Source organism: Dufourea novaeangliae, unplaced genomic scaffold, assembly GCF_001272555.1.
Source record: "Dufourea novaeangliae isolate 0120121106 unplaced genomic scaffold, ASM127255v1 scaffold8, whole genome shotgun sequence".
Classification (NCBI taxonomy): domain Eukaryota; kingdom Metazoa; phylum Arthropoda; class Insecta; order Hymenoptera; family Halictidae; genus Dufourea; species Dufourea novaeangliae.
In genome coordinates this window covers 13,111,625-13,133,216 of record NW_015373923.1, presented here as the reverse complement: position 1 = coordinate 13,133,216, position 21,592 = coordinate 13,111,625, and the positions used below count along the sequence as shown (strand labels likewise).

The following is a 21,592-nucleotide window of genomic DNA, read 5'->3' as shown; positions in this document are numbered from 1 at the left end:
TTAACACACATTATTGCAACATTTTTAATTTTCTGATAAACGATTTGAGAGTGCTCACAGTGAAACAAAAAAATACGATTCACAGTAAACAATATCTAATAACACCATATTAATCAAGGATATTTATATTTATATTAACATTTTTCATATAGTTTACATTGTATTCTCAGCATTAATGAAATGTTTTACAGGCGTTTAGTTTCTTGTATGTATCACTAAACTAAATCATAGCTCCATATGATATCATACAGAATTATATATAATTTTCCTATGCCTTTAACAATTTTCAAATACATATAACATTAGTTGTACAAATTGCCCACTTGCTTCCCTTGTACGATGAAATTTCATTCTCCCTGGGTTAATATTTCTTCAGCTGTAACTTTTAAATGTTCAATTTTTAAGATTCATATATATGTAATTATCTTATTATTTGGTTTTAATAATGATGTATATATGAAAAACGAAAATCAACTACACCTACAAAAAACTATACTTACGCATTCTTCGTCCCTTAGAAAAATACCGTATAATTTTGCACTTTTGAATTCTGTTTTTGCAATACCCAGCGTAAGTCATCAGACGTGTTTTTGTTAAGTGCACTAATCTTCGTGTCAATGAAACTCATTTGTATATTTCTAGTTTAATAGTGATCATATTATCTGTGTCTGTCGTTGTTTTCCACGGTACTACTTCATTCAATCATATGATACTATTGTGTACATGATATTTTACGTAAATCGTGGGAAGACCAGGTTGGTACAAGGCTCGCACAGTAAACTATAAGTGGCTGGAATCATGACATCGGGTGACGTCAAGTGGAAAATGTTACCGAGGCACAGAGAGCGTTTCATGTGTTCTGCGGCTCGTGTTTCAAATTTCGCAATAAAATTATGCAGAAAGCAGTTGCTCTTGTGCCAGATTAACGCATGGGTCACGCTCTACGCGAGGCTTACGCGCAAGACTCGCGACAGACAGTTTGATTTTCTATGGTTTCAGCCACAACTATGCGCGACGTCGGCAAAGACCTATTAAGAAATGCTGTTCGCCGGGGAATTTATGTCTAGCCTGTGTCTCACGCATGTTTTCATGACACAGGAAAATTTCCACGTGACCGGAGGATTAATTTTCGAGTCGATAAACGAATGTAAAGTTTCCTTCTTCCGACGACACATAATCATCGGATTTCTGTTAATACCGTCGCCGTAAACACTTACCAATTAAAATGTAAAGCTTTTTAAGCGGACTGAATTACGAATAGAATATTCTAGGGCAGTCAAAGGCACCGTTCAACCGGTCGGAATTCAATTCGACGAATTTAACCGTGCATTCCGGTAATTCGGCCCAGCCGATTGATAAAGCGACCGGCTTCTCATAGAGGGGATCGTTTCGAAACGAAATTAAACTCCAATTTCAAGTAATCCCGAGTGGAAGTCGGGGGAGGGAAAAAGTCCAACGTGCTAGATTCGACCGATAAAATGCTTCAAAGTAATATTCTTCGCGCGAATCGCAACACGTCTAACCTGGTCTACTTGTACACGAATCGGCCTGGCGGAGTTATCGTTATATCTACCATCGCGGTTAAACAATTCTCCACGACGATTTCACGAAGCCCCTCGGGGCGAACCGAGCACGTAGCCGGTGAACGCCTTTTCACGTGGTCCTACCGGGACAAGGTGTTCACGCGCTGAACCTATTAGTCGTCTTCTAGAGATCGGTCGTTGGAGATAACGGTAGCGCCTCTCGCAAGACGGATCAGTGGATCGCGTGCCTTCTGGCCCCGGGTGTGGCATGTTCCTGGGGGGAGTTGTTGGCGTGTGGTGCCATGTTCAGGCGTTGTCGGTCGATAGAAGTGACGGAGGCATCATCGTGGGTTACGTTCTTCTTTGCTTGTGTGTGTTCGTGTTCTTTGGGTGTTCGTGGTGTGACTGACGACGAATGTGCGACTGTACGACCGCGATACGTGTCTAGGTGTTTAAAGGGCTAGAAGGTGTTCGGTGTGTCGTGAGGTCGTGTAAAGTTTCGCTAAAGGCTGTTCGATTCCCAAGGAGCTGGAGCTGCAGCTGCCAGACAAGGGTTGAAAAACGTAGATGCCAGGAAAAGGGCGTGGGGGGTGGCGGAAACCATTCGAACCGGGCGATAACGATAATGTAAACACGCGTAAAACCATTACGGACTCGAGGAGATATTGGAAGTGTTAACTCCCGGCTGGTTGATCCTGTCTATCGATCGAGAGATATTCTCGCACTGATTGAGGTGGATATGGGATTGGAGGGTTGTTCAGTTGCGTGATAAGGCAGGTCTGATTACTGATAGATCTTTTCATTGATGTTAATGTGCGGATAAACGAAGAGATATGTTACGTTGGTTTATTGTTATAGCATGTTGAATGCATTGGGTTATTCGAAAACTTCGTAGCGTTTTTAAGGGTAGGGTTACAATCTGTATTTTTCTATTCATATCATATTTTATTTATTACTGTTAAAAAAGATGCTCTTCATTTTTCAATTATTTTCATCGTACCGGTGATATACATCTTCGATTGTTTTGGCTAAAAAACTTTTTAATGGATTTTGTTTTTGACGTTTTTTTCTTTCTAAAGAGTCTTCTATCGATCTAAGGAAATAGTCATCTGATGGGATAAAACCTTATTGAGGTAGCTAAATGCTATAAAATTTTCCAGTCAAAGTGTAAGTTTGATGGAATATAGTGATAATATATTTTGAACTTGTTCATGCATTTTATCGGTATTTCTCACAGAGAACAAAAAAAAAAGAAACGAATTAAAGCTTGTATAACAAATATATTCAATCTACACATGGAATATAGTACCTGTTCACTGGATCGAATGATTTTTCCTTTATCCAGTAAAAAGGTAACGAAGACACTATACTCGAAACGCTACAAATTTTACAAACGACCCAATAATTAAAGAACAAATCTGTATTTCAGTGTAACCTGTCACCTTGATTACATATTTTGATAATTCTGAAGCGTTACATTTTAATAATTTACATACTGTACAGAAATTCTATTTTCAATTTGTCCATCATTTTTTCCCCAGTTTCCACAAATATTTCTATTCCACGTTATTCATTCGTAGTGAAAAGATGCAACTAATAACGATACAGTAAGATTCAAAACTTGTATGAAGAAGTATTTTTACTTTCATTGTTACTTTAGCAAATCAGACTGCTTTTAATGTTCATTTTCTATGCACTAGAAGAGACTTTCAACCTACTTTTCCTAGTGTATGATACACTAAGATAACGATATGAATACAATTTCCAGATAATATGATTGAATTTATGTCATTACATTAAGCAACAATAATGTGACCGTTTGTAATGGGTGAATTAAGGTCTGATCTAATATTTAAAAAAATTTTACTGGTTGGTTACACTTTCTCATTGTCTTCATGTCGTAAGGGCATTGTTATTGAGGTCCTTAGAATGGAACGACGAATACTCTTGCATCCTACACCAGTAGACGTATCGACCTTTTTAGCTAGAAAAGGTTTTCCTATACGTAAGTATTCTCTTTACACTCCTGATTTGAATTCGCTGAACATTTACCCCGTTTTGAAATTTAAACTGAAATTTAAAGGTCGGAGTTTTCAATCTATATCTAATATTTAAAAGACTGTTATAAAGGAATTAAATGCTATTGAATTGGAAGAGGTTTCAGTCTTCTACACGAATAAATAAACGCCATAAATAATATATTAAGGCCATTGAAAAATATTTTGACGGGAATAAATAAAGTGAAATATTTATGAAATTATGATTATTCAAAGCTTATTAATACCACAGAATTATTTTAATGTTCTAAATCATCATGCCAGGAATGGTACGATTAATTTCATTTCATTTTTAAGTTAACTTAAAGTAATTGAAACGATAGATTATAATTTTCACATTTTAAATATTTTAACATAAAGTTTATACTAAACGTCCTTCCAATCGATCGCAGCAATACTAACATGGACATAAACTTTAAATTAAGTCATATCTTAAATTCAATTCAAATCACTACTAATATTAAATGATTAAGTAAATATAATGTTTCGAATATTTAAAATTATTTAGTAGCACGTGGATCTAACCAATTTTTGAAGTCATTTATCATAAAAGCTAAAAAAAGTCTAAAGTCCTATTGCCAACATTTTATTGGGACTAGTCGACTTCTGTTTTCCTGAAGAATCACTTTCTTATCAGCTGCATGAGCTAGAATGAGTCGTGTTTTGTATTGATGTAAGATAAACTTGTATTGGCACAGAATGAGAGAAATGACCAAGGATATTAATTGAAGGGACAATATTTACAGGAAATAATAATTAAGCACTAAATATTTGTATTTCTGCACTGAATACAAAACAGTCCTCATTAGAATTCCAATGGTGTAGGAAGATATGTAACTAGTCTCACAAAGAGAAGATAATACGCGTGATTAGGAACTTTAGGTTTCTCTTTTACTGTTTCACTTTCTCATCTTATTATACATTTTTCAAATAAACAAATACATTTATCATCAAATTAATGTTTTACTTCACTGCAGACAACTCTTTCATTTTGTTCCTTTCATTATTAGCAAAATTTTATTTAATGTTCAATACGTGAATGAATCAAATCAAATATTGTAATAACTTGTATTCTCTACAATATCTATACAAAATGCATCTATACACCATTTCAGGTTCGAAATTCTAGAGTGCAGTAATCAGGTGTACATGAAATAAACTAATGCAATCCGATCGATCGGTTCCGAAATTTCCCGCGTCCCGTTAAACCAAATGGGATTTGTGCACGTCCAGAAATCAATTATCCTCTCTCATTGAGTTCAGACTCCTACATTCTCATTGCACGAACGTCACTTGGACCGTATAGAAACAGCTGAAGCCCTGATGTTTAATTAGTTCGCGTTGAAGAACGAGTTGAAATAAGTTTAAATCCATAAGCACTGTTAGTTCGCGGTTGGTTGACTTTAGTAGCAGTCTTTGTAGAAGAGCTTGTACACGCGTGTGCATTTCCATGTAATCCCATGAGATTGCACCCATTAATTCGTACCACATCGAACTGTAGCAAATTTCATTCAATAGGATCAATAATAATAAGCAGTCGTATTCACGGTTCTTCCCGGACTGCCACCTATAAATTCCCGGTTAATTGCCTGCCTCGTGTTAGTTCCACTGTTTCAATTGCCCATTAAGTGTCTTGAAGCGATGCACTGTTCAACAATTAGAGAAATTTGCTATTCATGTATCACTTCCTTTTCTTCCATTATGTACTGCCTACGTACTTCCACTGACACACTTTTTTTTTACTTCTGTAGTGAAATTTGGATCAGTTCAATGATTCAATGCGTGTTAAATTTTTATTCATTTATCGAAGCTTTAAAATTGTAAATAAGAATATCTGGGACGTTGATTATTCGGTGTACTTCATCACTATACAACGGTTCTTTCGTTTAATTGCTTGGTAGGCTATACATGTACAATAACGGACAAATGTTTTTGGACAAAAACCTTTTACTGTATTATTTGAATTAGGGAGATCATTGATGTTACATTAAATAATCAATGCTTACCTTGCAAATGTATTGATTTCTTAAGTCGACCAAAGTTCGGTATACTTTCTAAATAATCTCGTTAAACAAATTTCTTTTTTTATTGGATATATCGTTTATTTCGGGATGTCCACACATCGAGAAACTAATGAACGTTGACGCTTCCATTTATGCTGTGTGTGATGCTTTGTTTCAAAATTTTGTACAAATAACTTATTTTCATTATTTTTTACAATAAACATATAATATGATATTCTTATGAAACTCATATTTTAGTGCACCATTTATGCATGTAAATGAAACATCCGAATACTTTTGTCGAGTTAAGTATAAATAAAATTAATTTCATATTTTGTAATATGTTGGTAACTCTGTGTAGTTTTCATAGAATTAAGCGTCGAAATAATAGTAAATACTCTGTATTGTTCTAATAGAAAATGTTTGTCAAAATTCCTTTATCTTGTACTGCATGTATAGTTGCATGCCTACGTATTCATATAATCTATATGTATGTACAAAGAGTGGACAAGTTCTTCGATAATAAAAGCCACATATAATAATACTTTTCATACATTTTTAATCTTCTGGAGCCACAGAAGTAATATATATTAATATTGGTACAAACTATATTACTATAGTTTATTAATAGAAGAATTTAGGAAAAATTGCAACAAAACTCAATATTGTCTCGGGAGCCGCACAGAGTAGCTTTAGGAACCGCATGTAGCCCGCGAGCCACAGTTTGCCCAACGTTTGTCTATATGCCTTTGATAGTTTATAGGTATATATTTACGATACATTTATGTGATATATAATATATATATATAGAATTAAGACATTACTCATCATTTTTCAGTTCAATTACTCTATGAGACCCTTTAAATCAATCCTATTGTTACGTATTAAATTCTCCATAACATACAGGTAAAAGATTACGATTGAAAATATTATCACCTTTAATACCATTGAAATAATGAGAATAGAGGAGAATAACTTTGGAGATTTGAGTCACATTCTTTTTAATAGAGTGTTATATACTTTCTTCAATTTTTTCACGTCAGTTGTAAACTGATCCTTGTTATAGTTTCGAAAGTGAATGCTCGAGCAAATGTACGTCAGAAGACAGGAAAAAATAATAATGACACAGTTATTTCTTCGCACACCAACAGATAAGAAAAGTATAAACTATAAGATTCATGAACAGAGTGTACCTAAATCAGTTCACGTTCTATTTTACTACTAAAATTCTTGTTTAAAAGCTTTCTTCATACGAAACATTAGGCACTACGCAAGTGATTATAAAATGAGTCTACATATGTATGTAGTAGATTTAAAACTACGACGTTGAATTTCGTTCGGATCGATAGCACGCGATACGATCGCAAAAGTAAAACGGGTCACGTTATGGGCATCTCAAATATGTTCCACGGAATACACGTATCGCGTAAACTCTACCGGCCTGATTATGCAAGGAGAATTTACCAAATAATTGCCCTTTTAATACTCTAACAATTTGCGTAATACGTTGCCAATTAAGGTTTAAAGACTGACCATAAACACCCGTCACATTATGTATTTATTGCTAGGTATCGCGACTTTTATCGCCGTCAATTCGCAACCGGTAATGTGTACGTTTGTATACACGCCTTTGCACACCTGTGTAAACGGTTAACGCAAGCAGTTATCCGTGACCGTGCGGATGCTCGCATTCGGTCGCAATATTTACTCGTGCTCAGTGATGCGGGTCGAAACTGTTCATGGAATAATAAGTAATAACGTAGGTACTCGACGATGTTTTCATCACCGCACAAATTATCCAGTTGTCAACAACCACTCGTGATAGTGCCATATGTAACAGCGAAATACAATTATGCAATTGTAAGGGATACATGACGAAGTCGTAGTATTTGACATATTACATTTTGACTCGATATGATATAGAATTAAAAATACAATGTTCTTTCTTTATGGCTTTTTTGGATATGCACGACACCAATCTTCGACGAATTTACCTGCCAATCTGCTGAATGATTGTTTCATTGATGGATCATCGTCCGAAGAAGATAACACCAAAATGCATTTATTAATTGAGTTTTACTGACGGCGACATTGCAAAGTTAACGTGTATTTCTTATAACTTCCCCATCAGCTCCCGGATAAGTAGTTACGCATTTCGTTTCCTTAAAACTTGTAGAAATATATCCTGCACAAACACTTTGCCGGTGCAGTGTCCAAAGTTTACTAATTTCTACCATTTTCCTTTCCAAAGGGACTGTCCATGAAAGTTGCGTACCTACTTGTCCAAGTTCAATTCTCCCAATTTTTGAATTTCAATCCTAAAATGTACTTCGTTCAATGACTAGAAACTGAAAACTTCAAACCTTTATCCATGCGTCAGAATTAATGCAAAGCATTTGAACCGAACATGAATATTTAACTCAAGGTATGAAAAGTCGATAACAGTCGTGAACTTAGGTTTCAACATGTCCATTCAGGTCAATGCAGCTCGTTTTTATCGGATTTATAATTCAGGTCAGCGTAAAGTTGGTTTTGAAGGGTGCAGGTGGTTGGTGTTGGTGGTGATGATGGTCTTTCAGTGTTCTGCAAAGCAAGTGAGTGGCCGGGAGGGGTGAATAAGTGCGTGATGTGTGTACAGTGTGTGCGCTGATTCGTCAGGAATTACTCGAATAGAAAGCGACAACGGAACGGATAGGTGCATGAAAACGTTAAAGCAGCCCAGAGTAACGTCGACTGTGCAGGCATTTAAAATTCATGACTCCGATTGTTAATGCGGATTAATACAAACGGCCGAGGGTATCGTTGTGTATTGTTAATTCGTTCATCGTTTATGACACTTACACACTCCAATTAATATTACTGTCAGATAAATCCTGCCGTAGTTTCCCTGGAAAAAGTGCATTGTTCGTAATTGCGTCTATAACCATGGTGAACTATAGTCTGGAAGCATTGAATATTCAATGAAACTGAACAACTCAGAGAAGTGTAGTATAGAATTCACGAGAAGAACAATGTTTTCGTTGAACTTTCGTTATAATGGGTTACAACGTATAATAGGCAATCTGTTTATTGATAAATGTTTTCTGACGATGTAATTGCAGTACGAAGTACTATATGTTGAAAGAAATGGTGACATTAATATTAATTATATTTTACATTGTATCTTGAATACACGTCAGTAGCTGGGTTACCATACTATTCAAAATACATATAAGTAGAAAATAAAGGAAATAGAACATAAGTCCTTAACCCGTTTAGACCTACCGTCCTATAGTTCGTTAAAAAAAATTGACTGGAGTACCCACTTAAGTTTCGTATTACCGATTTAGCCTGCACTACCATATACATATGAGATTGGTGATGCGGGTAACCATAACATGATTTTTTCTTCGTATTCTTCAGATAATTTCCGAAATTCTTTAATACTATTAATAACGAAAATTCCATAAAATTCTGACTAAATTAGTTTTAGGTTTAATGGGTTAAGGAATTCTGCCTTGAACGCAGCATATACCACGATATCAATTAGTTGCCATTACGAATTTGTAATATAATATCTTGATATGATCAGTCCAGAGGCGCATAGAATTACTTGTGGTGTATTGTCTTCACACGAAACAATTAACTGTTATTGCTACATGTTATCTTAACGACATAGGTAATAGACGAATATCTGTAAAGATGGGAACCGAGTGAAAAGGAACCAATAAATATTTCTCAATTTACTTACATGCTGTAATCTTATACATTGGATCAGTTCAATGATATCAACAGATCTAAATGCACTTCCTATTAAAATGGTTAAAAATAACAATAAGCCAATGGAATTTCTTTGTCCCATAAAACAAGGCAGAATATTCGATGGCTCTGTGACATTCTTACTCCGAAGTGCCTTCCGTCAGATTTTTCTTCTAATTGATCGCAGATAATAGAGTCAATTTTTTTTGTTTCTCGAAAGGTAGGAAGCATGATCACGCTCCAGCGACACGCGATACTTCGTGCGCCAAACGATACACTCTCCGATTCCAGTTTTGCCGTTCTTATCGAAGCCTGATACGTGTTTCTGACATGTTCCGCACGAAACGAACTTCTGCGATTTTTGTTCATAATTTCTCCCACGTCAAAGTGTAATTGAAAGCCGCTATCGTTGGTTTTGAATCTGCGTTTTTAGAGGCCTTTCGGATATTTTATCATAGAACACTTCTATTTAAAAAAGTTCATAAATATTTTGTACATTGCAACTAAATCATAATTCTGACGATACAATTAGAAAACAAATTCCAAAATGAATTATATCTACTGCCACCGGAATATGGGGTTGTAAAGAAACTAAGATACCTATTAATTTATAAGATTGCAAATGTATTCTAAATGTTAGAACGAGTCGTCATACATACAGCATTCGCAGAGGATAAAACATGTAGCTTTGTTTTTTATAACCTCTATATTTGTTACTTCTTAAATATAGCTTATTTTGTTTCTATTACCTACGGAATTGTTTGCATTCATGATATTGTCATCTCAGAAAAACATTTTAACCGTGTTACACATTTTCATTAATGACGGTGGTAACAATTAATTACAGAATAAATTTATTCCTATATGCAATAGTGTGGAGTTAAATGTATTATAGAAATTCTCCACATTATACGATGATTTTTTAAATACCTACGCAAATTGACGTTACAAATATAATGAAACGTCAGAAAAAGTATTAAGTGATTTACGAAGTTTAGTTTCAAGGAGACCCAATCTTATTAAAAATTGAATGTATGCACTCATACTTCGCATGAATGTAAAGCATATTGAACAATGCTTGGACCAATTTCTTTTCGTGCCCATTTTCACTCTGAGCGGGTTAATCAGTCCTTAAAGTTGTCGCGTTTTTTCGTTTTCTTGATATAACTTTATAACGGTACGAGATAGAGCAGAACTGTAAATACAAAGATTGTTCAGTTTTTTATGATCTATTACGCCACCGAAAGACAAATTTTCTACTATGTGTCATTTATAAACAAAATGATTTTTTTGTTACTTATATATGAATTACGAACCGTAAGAGAAAGAAGTAGTCATTGCATGCAAAAATGTACATTTATCAATGATTTATTGAATTATGAAAACATAATTTCTATAAATTGTTTTTATTAGTGAAAACAAGTTTCTACTTTTGTACTTGTATGCTTATGCATACCTGTGATATCTTGTGTCATTCATATTTTCTAACTTACAGAAAGTTTTACATGTGGGATTCTATTAACCGACTTATAAAATAAATAGAAAAAAAAAAATAAACAAGTTCGGTGATCGATTTCAAATAAGTGTCGTGAGCGTGACTTACAATTGGAATACATTGCAATAATATTTCTGCAATATGTTTCACGCTTCTGGAAATTCTGCGTGATAGTGAAACATTACGAAGAAACGGTTGAAACATAAAAACTTGCTCCACCAGGAGCAACGAATAACAACAGATTCTCCGCACATGAAACATGTAGGTGGGCGTGTAGTACATCGCTTGTCAAGTTTATCAGACACCCCAAAATTTTTCAAGTTCATTATCTTCCATGTATTTCTGGTACATGAAAACATTTTGATTTGTTAAATTATCAATAGAAACGGTGCTTTTGTTATGAAAATCATTAATAAAAATTAGCCTCCTCACGTTTATAAGGCACCCAAGTTTTTCGTTTTTTTTGTCCTTATTTAACACTAATGGGAGTGTGTGTTAAATGTATTATTATGTATTACTGTATTAACGCATTATTATGTATTAAAAAATAATCAACGATCGCACTGCATCAGTGTATCGAGCGTTGTCGTCGAAGCCGAAGACGATTTTTCTGCGTCATTCACGATGCATTGAGACTGTTAACACCGAAATCTGAATTAAGTGTGGAGACGCTTCAGAATTTGAGTAATAGCATGCCAAACCGAATTTTTAATGTTATTAATCGTAATGGTAATTTATCATGCCGTCGCGAGAGGAAGCACCATCATCCTGACAAAGCGTTGCAGAAGATAGCAATGAAATCGATCTCCGAACTCGTTTATTTTCTTTTCTACTTATACAGTAACGAGAATTACGCTGCCCATAGTGAACGTTGTAGTACAATCAAAACATAGTGATCAGTGAGTTACAGTTTTCTATTTTCTTACGATTTAGTTTATAACATTAATAAAAGAAGGATAGATCTTGTCATAGTGACAGTAAAAAATCCCTTCTATAACAACAGAACAAGTGTTTTATAGTAGTTTTTATGTGATATGTTTGTGTATCAATAAGTAATCCACCATATAGTATAGTTTAAGTTTTGAAATTCCTTCCAACAGTTTTTTTTTCAAAATGGCGGAGAATATTGAAAAATTGAGAACGAGGACAAATGTCACTGTAACGGTACTGACTTCTGATTTCCTCAAAAATAGGTATTGAATTTGACAAAACATGGTGGATTAGATACTCGTACACCGAGTAGATAACGTCAAATTCCTGTTAATTATAGGGGTGATCCATTTCAATCGATCCATTCGAATATCTAAAAAATTATTCATGATATCGGAAAATGTTTCGAAAAAAAAATATATGGTTTTTTTGTTGCTGGAAGCGTAGAGGAAATATATGAAGGTCAGCTTTATTTTTTTTAAATGAAACCAAATACATTTAATACACTGATCGATGTAGTTTATCGTTCCTAATAAAACATTATTAACTTAGTTATATCAAAGAACCACCAACTTTAAGGACGTAAACATCGTATTACCAGTACCATTTTGCTATATTGACATTAAAATATCACCTAAACTAATAGTTTTTCGGCATAAATAGCGTAACACTTTTTTATAAGAAAAAACGAGACGTATCGACTTAATTAAGAAAAATAAAGTTGACCATTATATATCCTCTACTACGCCTCTACTTAGAAAAAAATTATTGACATCAAATTAAGCTCTTCTCCGAAACTATTTAACTTTTGTTCGAAATATTTTTCGGTATCATGAATAATTTTGGCGATACTCAAAGAGGATCGCCTGAAATGGGAATCCTGTACGTAGTAGTATCGTCTCTCGTAGATACGAACACTAGGCTCTCGTGCAATAGACTGTACATTCGTTTCGCAGCGCAGAGTCCAGCTGAACTGTTGGGATCATCCGATGTATTCACAAACGTGGTAAACCGTTTCCGCCCGATTCTAAGCTATTAGCTAGACCGTACCGTTTGAAATCGGTCTTCTAATCGCGTTCCCTCTTTACGGGCTACCGGAAATTCCGTTTAGTGTATAAGGGGATCGTCCATTTCCGGGAATGAAGATCTTTAGAAACGCGAATATATGTATTATCCGCTGCGCATAAGATGAAAGGGATCGTGGAGGGGGGTGGAATGGGGTATGGAGGGATGTCTAGAAGGATCACCGGTATTGGTGCACAGTGTAGCGGATAGGCCACGAAACGGAACGGAGGAACCAATTTCAGAGAAGTGGCTACTGGCTAATGGCAATTAGGGGCTGTACAAGTGGCTGGTTGCGGCAGCGCATAAGCGTGCGCTGGAATTTACGAGGCAGCCCCGTGTACGATAGGCAACGTGGTATTACAGATCGTAGGGGATACTACGGAGGCTTTTGTTTTCGGTCTCGATCGTTATTAAATTTCACCGAAGGAACAGCAAATGGAACAGATTTACGAACGGACGGTACGCGGGATTTATATCACGCAACATGTTTGCACGTGGAAACGGAGACGTGAACAATTTCGCATCCTATATAAGTAGGCTACAGACGGTCAAGCATACCTGTCAATCGTGGGTGCTGCGTCGAATATTTTGACCGTGTGTAAATGCGCTCGGAAGCCTGTGCAAATTATTAATCCTAACAAAACGTACTGAATCAAACGGTTGAACAATGTAGGAATTATTTATGTCCGAATTAGAAGTAGAAAATACTGTTTGTATGTTTATTAAAGGAATACAGTAGGAAAGTTCATGACGTTCTATCAAATATAAAATAAAAAACTATGTCCATAATGTGGCGAAATATTATACAATTTTTAATGTTCTGAACAAAATCGACTATCAGAAACTCTTTTCAATGATTGGGGATGATTAATCTGTTCAGTAATAAGTACCTACAGTCAGTGCTTAATTTTTTTGTTGTATGTACTATAATTGAAAAGAAATATTTATTTCCACATGAATATTTTAATTCAATGAAAGAAATTATTTTATTCTATTTCTTTCGTTATTAGTAATATCGATCATTATATTTACATAGTGAATAATTTCTTGGACGGCCTTCGTTGGTTCTATTGTATAAAATGTTCTTTGCTAGAAATATTACGAAATGTATTTAGTATAATTTTTAATATAAACGTATTAAATATTCCAATATTCGTGTTCACAATGTATTTTATTTATTATAAAATGTTGTCGTCTGTGCAAAAAGGACAGAATTCAAAGTAAACTGGTAGGGATTTGTACAGCTTGTGCATAAACCGTACAAATAATTATGGGTTGTCGCGTATGACTGATAAACATGTTTAAACACTTATGGGGCACATCAACGATAACCGTATGTACATTCGTGGAACCTCAAATACGTTTATTAATTGTGGAGTCATAAGATGCACTCCTTAAAACAAAGTGAGTTTTGCTTGAAGCATTTTTTCGTATATGGTTCGGGAGATAGTTGCGTTTACAAATTGAAATTGACCACCTTGTATACGTAGCTTACATTACATAAGATTGTAACATAAAGAAATCAACAATTCATAATATGTATACTACAGATATGTGAATATAGATCTTATACAACTAATTTTTGGAAATTGGAATCAGATAAATATTTGTATTTTTTTGTTTGAGGTTTTTATCGAATTGCTAATACCATGAGGTTTCATTAAACGTCATTAAGTAATACAGCAACTAGCAAAATCTGCAGTCTGATCTATTAATCTTAGATCATTGAGCACATTTTATTCCATATGATTAAGGCAGTCCAATATTGCACGCAATAATTGCAATCAATCGGCGTACCAAGATTTATAGCTGATGGAAATGGACAGGTACTACATATATGTATTTACCATGACAGATGTGTATGTTCCGACCTATGAATTTCCGTAGGTAACGCGCAAGCGATGACATTAATAGGAAATTCAATATTCTCCGCCGTTCGTCTTGTAAGATTGCGATTAACAAGTATCCAGTGTAATTGCAGTCCAATATCTGGACGTGATAAACCTGGAGATGTCAGGAAAAAATGAACGTTACGTATAATAGAAATACAATTCGATTGGACACTTTAACATAATACATCATTATTCATTAATAGGTATAAATCAGAGTAAATGTTTAATTCTATAGCTGAGTTAAATAAAAAGTTTGAAAATGGAACATGAATGTTCTGTTTAAATGAATAAATGATTCATGATAATATTACACATGATTTTTGTTCCATTATTTTTTATTTTGTGATAGTTTCAGTAGTCTGCTTCAAAACATCTGATTTTATTTAAAAAGTTAGAAGCACTGTACTAATACACATGCCCAATAAATATTGAATCCTCAGAACCGGGTTTCTGTGCAGTTGTTATCGGATGTTATGTTCAATACTTGAATGGTTATTTAATTTAATTTAATTGCATGCATTGTTTTATTAAAATTATCATAAATTTTCTAATGTTTCACACTTGTCAAAGTATTGTCTATATATGACACTAGGGAAAAGACAATAAAGCAAACTAGATACATGTAGGTAAGTACAGACATGTCTTGATAAGTGTGAGCCGGCTTGCCCACAATAAGTGTGAAGTCGTCATCCCCACCACTGGGGAAGGGGGCCGTGGAGCCAGTCAAGTGTATAATTTTTTGACGGCTGAACGAGGGAAACAAAAGCAACGATGAAACTTTTTGTTTTTGGTTCTTTCTTAACGAAACTTTTACGAACATATTCGTGAGATTTTTCTGATTAAAATGATACCAAACACGATATAATTTGGACCATATTTACTTATGATTTATCAGAAGCGATAATGAACGAATATGAACTATTAATACTTTCTACATGAGTACATATGATCAAATAGAAATTTACAAAGTCAAATTTTACCCATTACAATGAAAAGTCAAGGTGATCTTCATACCTCGTTGAAAAAAAGAAATAGCAATAAACTAATTGTTGCATTGTCTAACTGCTTCGACATCATAGAACTTTTGTTTGAACATTCATTTGCATAACAAACAGTTCACGAGCAATTGAAGTGGCACACTTAGCAGAATCACTCTGTATAATATAATATACAGGGTGAATCTCTCGCTGGAAGGGTCGAATGGCAACCGCCTGGTTTGTCGTTCAAGTGTCGCGAGCATAAACGTGTCATTGGCAGAGTTGGGCACAATTTTATTCGAATAATACATAGTTGAAAGCAACAGTATCTAAGGGCAACATTCTGATCTTTAAACAGTTAATTAGATTAAGTAATTATTTGTCAAATGATGATTCACTCAAGAAGAAATATTATTTTGTTATAAAAATTGGAATTTCCACGTGTAAACGATTGAAAATAACGAAGTGCTTTTTTATCTTTTATTCGTCATTCGAAACTTTTTAACTTTTAAACTAAACATAGCGAGAACGAACGAGAAAATTTCGGCGAGAATTCTCGGTCTGTCTCACAAGAGTAACCTATCAATGACACGCTTATGGTCGCGGCACCAGCGGCACTTCAACGACAAAGCAGGCGGCTTGCCTCTCAACCCCTCCAGCGTGAGATTTACCCTGTAATATCACGGTGGCCAAACTACTATACAAACTACTATACAATATTTTTTTATGAACTTCAACATTCTACATATTAGAGCTTTGACTTTATAAGATACTCCGGTACCCGGATACCCGTAAGATACCCGGGCGAACAAAAATTACCCGGGAATCCATGAGATATTCGACTATATCAGACAGTCAAGAATTTCGATTCGGAAATTAAGAAACCTCCTTAATGATTCCATCATATAGTATGCAGTTACTGTACGATGAACTTTTAAGATAAGTCAATAAACACCAAATGATAATTAAATAACAATACGTTCTAAGATTTCAAGTGGTAATATATGCTTCTATGAAAGCTTCATTTTTTCAACTCTACTGTGTTACCAACAGCACACCAACTACCGCTTTTGCATAGCTGAGAAATGAAATAATTGAGATTTATTGCCTTATCCCGGCGACAGTATTTGAAAAGGTTTTTCCACGTACTGCGACAGCGGGGTGCCGCGTCGACATCATGGCAGAATCTCATTAACCCTCCTTCAAGTAACACGACTCTCCCAATATTCGTACACGAGACAGTTCACAGATTTTCGTTTTATTTCTGTAACTTTTCAGTGTTGTTCCTGTACATGTACACAAAGTTAGGGACGATCGTTGTTTCAAACTGCCCTCTCTGAAATTAGTGCAACGGTCTGCCTGCGGAATGTACTTTCATTCCCATCAGTCTGATGACTGTGGACTTAATGGGTCGAGTGTCGTATCATGAATTACTCCGTTAAATTATAATTCACTGCAATCTTTATACGTCGCGTGTTTAATTCTCAAAAACACTTTTCAAAGTCTGCAACCGCTATTTGATTGAACGATTTGTTTGAAAGAGTCATTTTAAGATACAAAAATATTATTTTGGTGATTGATTACGGATCAGTGAGAATTCTGTACGCACTTTTAGTGTATTCGATGCCTTGTATATTAGGCTTTCCTTTATGACTATAGTGAGTAAAATTTGCTCATGAAAAGTGGCTGTTTAAATTGATAATAACATATATAAATGCAATTTTCTTTTATTACTGTATACACAGTCGAACTGCAAAATTATTTTAAGCTATATTAAAACATTTGTTCTGAATGTTTATAATCTCATATGTTGAACAATTTTTAGCTACAACTTGTTATGCTCTACATTTTTATTTAGGTTACTCTCGTTGGTACTGAGTATTACCTACGTTATGTAGGACGTTGGCAGCGTTACAGTGCCCGATATTGTCTGTGTCGTAACGATACGAAAGAGTAGGTACGGGTTCTGGCACCGATATAGTGAGGCCGTAAATTAAAGCCTTAAGTAGAGACACTGATAGATGCAGTCGCATCCAGGTACGCGTACATGTACCTCTTATAGCAGTAGTACATGGAATGTTAGACTGCCAAAGTCATTTGTGAATTGATATTTAAAATGTCTGATTATAATCTGTCATTAATACTAGAACTACCGACGATAAACGCATATATATTTCGATCGACCGATAAACACGACAAACTTTTGAAAATTTACAAATGTATAAATTAACTAATTTTTTCACTTTCGTATCGTAATAAAAGTTGCAAGAGATCTGAAAAAATGTAGTTATAATGTCTTAATCATCGTTATGAGACTACAGATAAGTTATTCTGACTTGTTTGGTAGTTCTAGTGCTAAAACTGTACAGTATTAGATCGTCGTCACCTCTTGCTCGTTAACAATAACCGTACTACTAAAAATTAACCTGCAGTTGTTAAGGATTAGGACACATACTTTTTCGATCTCACTATATCCATATAGGTTCCAGGATGTATATTGGAAGCGGTTAGGATACTTTTTCGTACTGTTCTTGTTCCTTCAAAGTGTAACACATATCTTACAAATACATAGCTTAAGGTGTTAACTAATGAAAGTAATATTGTTTTAATGGTTGAATCGATTGATATATGATAATTTACAATAAAATATAGTAAGTGAAATTAATAGAATGATTGGATCGGAAACCGTCGAAGGTTCAGTGCTACGCAGCCATTTTGCTACACCGACGAAATATCTAGCTTCCCTATGGCGTGGAACCAGGATATCCCGTTTTCTCGGTGATCGTACTAGATATGGCAACTCAATAACTTTCGGCTCCTAGATACCTGGTCCTGGATATACCGTTTGAACCATTCAATACCTCACGCGAATCACTGTACGAAGTGAACGCAATAAATACAATGACTCGATGATATGGAAGTGTTACGTTTTATACATACGTTTTATACGTATGTGCACCTGTATTGGCCCCGCCGCCACTTCTTACGCTGTAACTTCCGTAAGTTTGCGAATTTTTCAATAATATTTTTTGTAAAAACATTCCCAAGACATTGAGCTTCCATAAAAAATCGAAAAAAATATTTCGATATTTTGAACCCGAAATACCTACATAAGAACCCCCCTAAGCTCTGAAAGTGGACTTGGACACCGTGATATGCTTTTTTCTCCTTTTCTAGTAATTTTATTTACATGTATTCAGACAAATGATAAAAGGAAGGTTATTTACACCCCTTTTCAGAACTGCTTATGGCAGAGTTTGACGCCAATTTATCTGGCTGATACTGAATTTTCCGGGCGAGTAACACTTTAACACTTACAACTTCCAACCTTTATTTTTCCAAAACTAATTTACCATTTGGGTAACTTTCTCTGTTAATAGCTATAGCAATAAGTACTACAAAAAACTCGAATAAATGAAAAAAAAACATTCAAGTTTATGCAAGATTTGTAAATTTCTTAGCTACTGGATTATTGAACCGTATCGAATGGTACGTCTGCTCAGGAATGTGACACTTTTACAGTCATCACCGTCACAGTAGAATGCAGCATTCTCAGAAGACAGTTAAAATACTACTGCATTCAAGGAAACGTATATTGCTAGCTAGATGCTCCTGGCCAGTTTTCGTTCTTCGCAAAATTAGACATTCCTGTCTCATAGACACTCGGTGCCGGGCGTTTTATCCGGACGACGAAAATGGGGTGAGTCTTCACTGGAATAATTTGCAGTTTTCACGAACTGCGGAATAAGGAGGGTTAGTTTTGGAAGTAGCGGTGTTCGCATAAGTTTGTTAAAGTTAAGTTGTTCGGAGAGAAAATTTGTTTTTGCAAGTAGGTGAAAGTTGGGCATATAATGCGCTTTATAACGATCTACGACGAGTTAGGAATTCTTATGAGATTTTAATACACACGGCGCTGGGCGTACTGCCCCCCCCCCCACCTCCTTGTTCACCCTCGTCGGCGCCAAATTATTTTATGACCTAATGGTGTGCTGCCACGGTTACATGATACTTTTCTTTCCCCACCGTTCCTAGACATTCTTCAGTAGAACCCAACGAAACCCCATCTACAAATTGCCGCGTATAAGCAAATTTCCATAGCACGGTAAGTTTGGTCGTTTTAAAATGTTTATAGCTCGTATAGTTCAATGGAAGTGTTGATCAATTTTCAGTTTCCGTTCCTTTCAAGTTTCAAAGTGTGAAATTACCATTCATATTGTAATTTTTTTTCTGTAGTATTTTCGTGAATTCTATGACTGGTACGTACAGGAAATTCAAACATTTTTAATACGTTGCCTACCATGTTGCCCATATTAGTCAAATTGAGAACTCCGCGTTCCTGCACTGTGTTAATATCACTGTGTATGTCAAATGTAGAAAATATTTGACGGTAATTTGTAATAAACATTTTAGGGTGAAGAACCATTGATCATGAAGCGTACACATAACATATAATCATTAAAGTGGAAAAATAAAATTTTCTTAATTTTCTAATACGACTGAAGTGCTTTCTTAATTATTAAATGTTTTTAATAGAAAGTATTTAATTTTCTTAATTTTGTCGAAGGAGAATTAAAACTTCGTAAAACAATAAATACCTAAATTTCTATGTTAACTAATATTTGAAAATGCTACAGAAAACTTCATTATTTTAATGTTTCTTCGATATTTATTTCACATTTTTATATTATGATATAAAATTTTATAGAGAATTTCGAATCTGTATGTGCACAGCGATTTTTATCCTGAGTATTAGAAAAATGCCAGTGCACCTTTAGAGCTGTCTAGTACTCAAGAAGAAGTGTATAGTTAACATAGGTTTGCAAGTCAGTACCGCCGATGTCGAATAAGATTTTCTGTTCCTAGAAATGTTGCAAAAACCAAAAAGAATATCATTGTGAAGGTTTTAATAAAATAAGAATTTTACACTTCAACAACTTTCCTGGTTCACCAAGTATATTTCGCCAGCGTATTATGATTGCCATTTAATATTCGACAGCGTATTATGATTTCTATTTAGTATGGGACATAGAAAAGCGGATCCGAAATTTTGTCGATGAGAACAGTTAAATTTACCATGTATTTGTACAAAGACAGACAATTGTAGAAATTGTCGTTGTTGTTGAAGGCATTATTTTCATTGTTATTTCTTATCGAACTTATATGGAACATGATCCTCTGCTTTTTTTCAGTGAAGCCGTTGGTTGTACAGATTTTGACGAAGGAGTCTCGAGTTTCCGCTGACAAGAACTATGACGTGGAGTGCAGGACAAGTGGTTCCAGACCAGAAGCGGTAATTACTTGGTGGAAGGCGAACAAACAGATTAAGAAAAAAGCGGAGAATGTAAGTTCTGTGCTCATAAGTACTAGGACACTTACGAATATACAGTAGATGTTACAAGGCATTACGATATTGCTGAAAGTCTGAAATAAATATTGTTCAAGGGATATTAAAGCAGATGGACATCGTTCATGCTACCATGAAGTAGCAAAAGTGACCTCAAATATATAAAATAATTTTTACGAAACATCACATTTTCTTCATACAGACCAGGTATCCTAATACTTACAAGCGATAGTGTACACGTTTTCTCTTCGAAGTTTCCGAATTAAAATTAAAACAGCAGTTTTGAAGTCAAACCTCACGCGAGAAAGCTTAAAATTATCCTGAAGTTCCTACTAACAAATAATATTATTATTTAAGTTGACAAGACGGACCCATATTAAGTGTGCAGTTATTAAGATATTCCGAGGGAAACGTTTATGATACGGGCAATTGCATCGTTTATAGAGCATAAAAAACCATTCAATTTTTATTCTAACCATTTTTTTATATCTACGATAGTTTTAACGATATACAGGGAAATATGGAAACACCTATTTACCTTCAAGGGATGTTTTCACCCTGAAGAATT

At 34.9% G+C, this 21,592-nt stretch overlaps 1 protein-coding gene across 1 annotated transcript in view; it reads left to right on the top strand.

Annotated features, from left to right (window-relative positions):
- LOC107194635 (hemicentin-1-like) overlaps window positions 1-21,592 on the top strand; it is a 102,289-nt gene that overhangs the window by 22,981 nt on the left and 57,716 nt on the right. Inside the window, exon 5 of the mRNA XM_015584283.1 lies at window positions 20,870-21,021. Coding sequence (XP_015439769.1) covers window positions 20,870-21,021 — 152 coding nt within the window. The remainder of the gene's footprint in view (window positions 1-20,869; window positions 21,022-21,592) is intronic.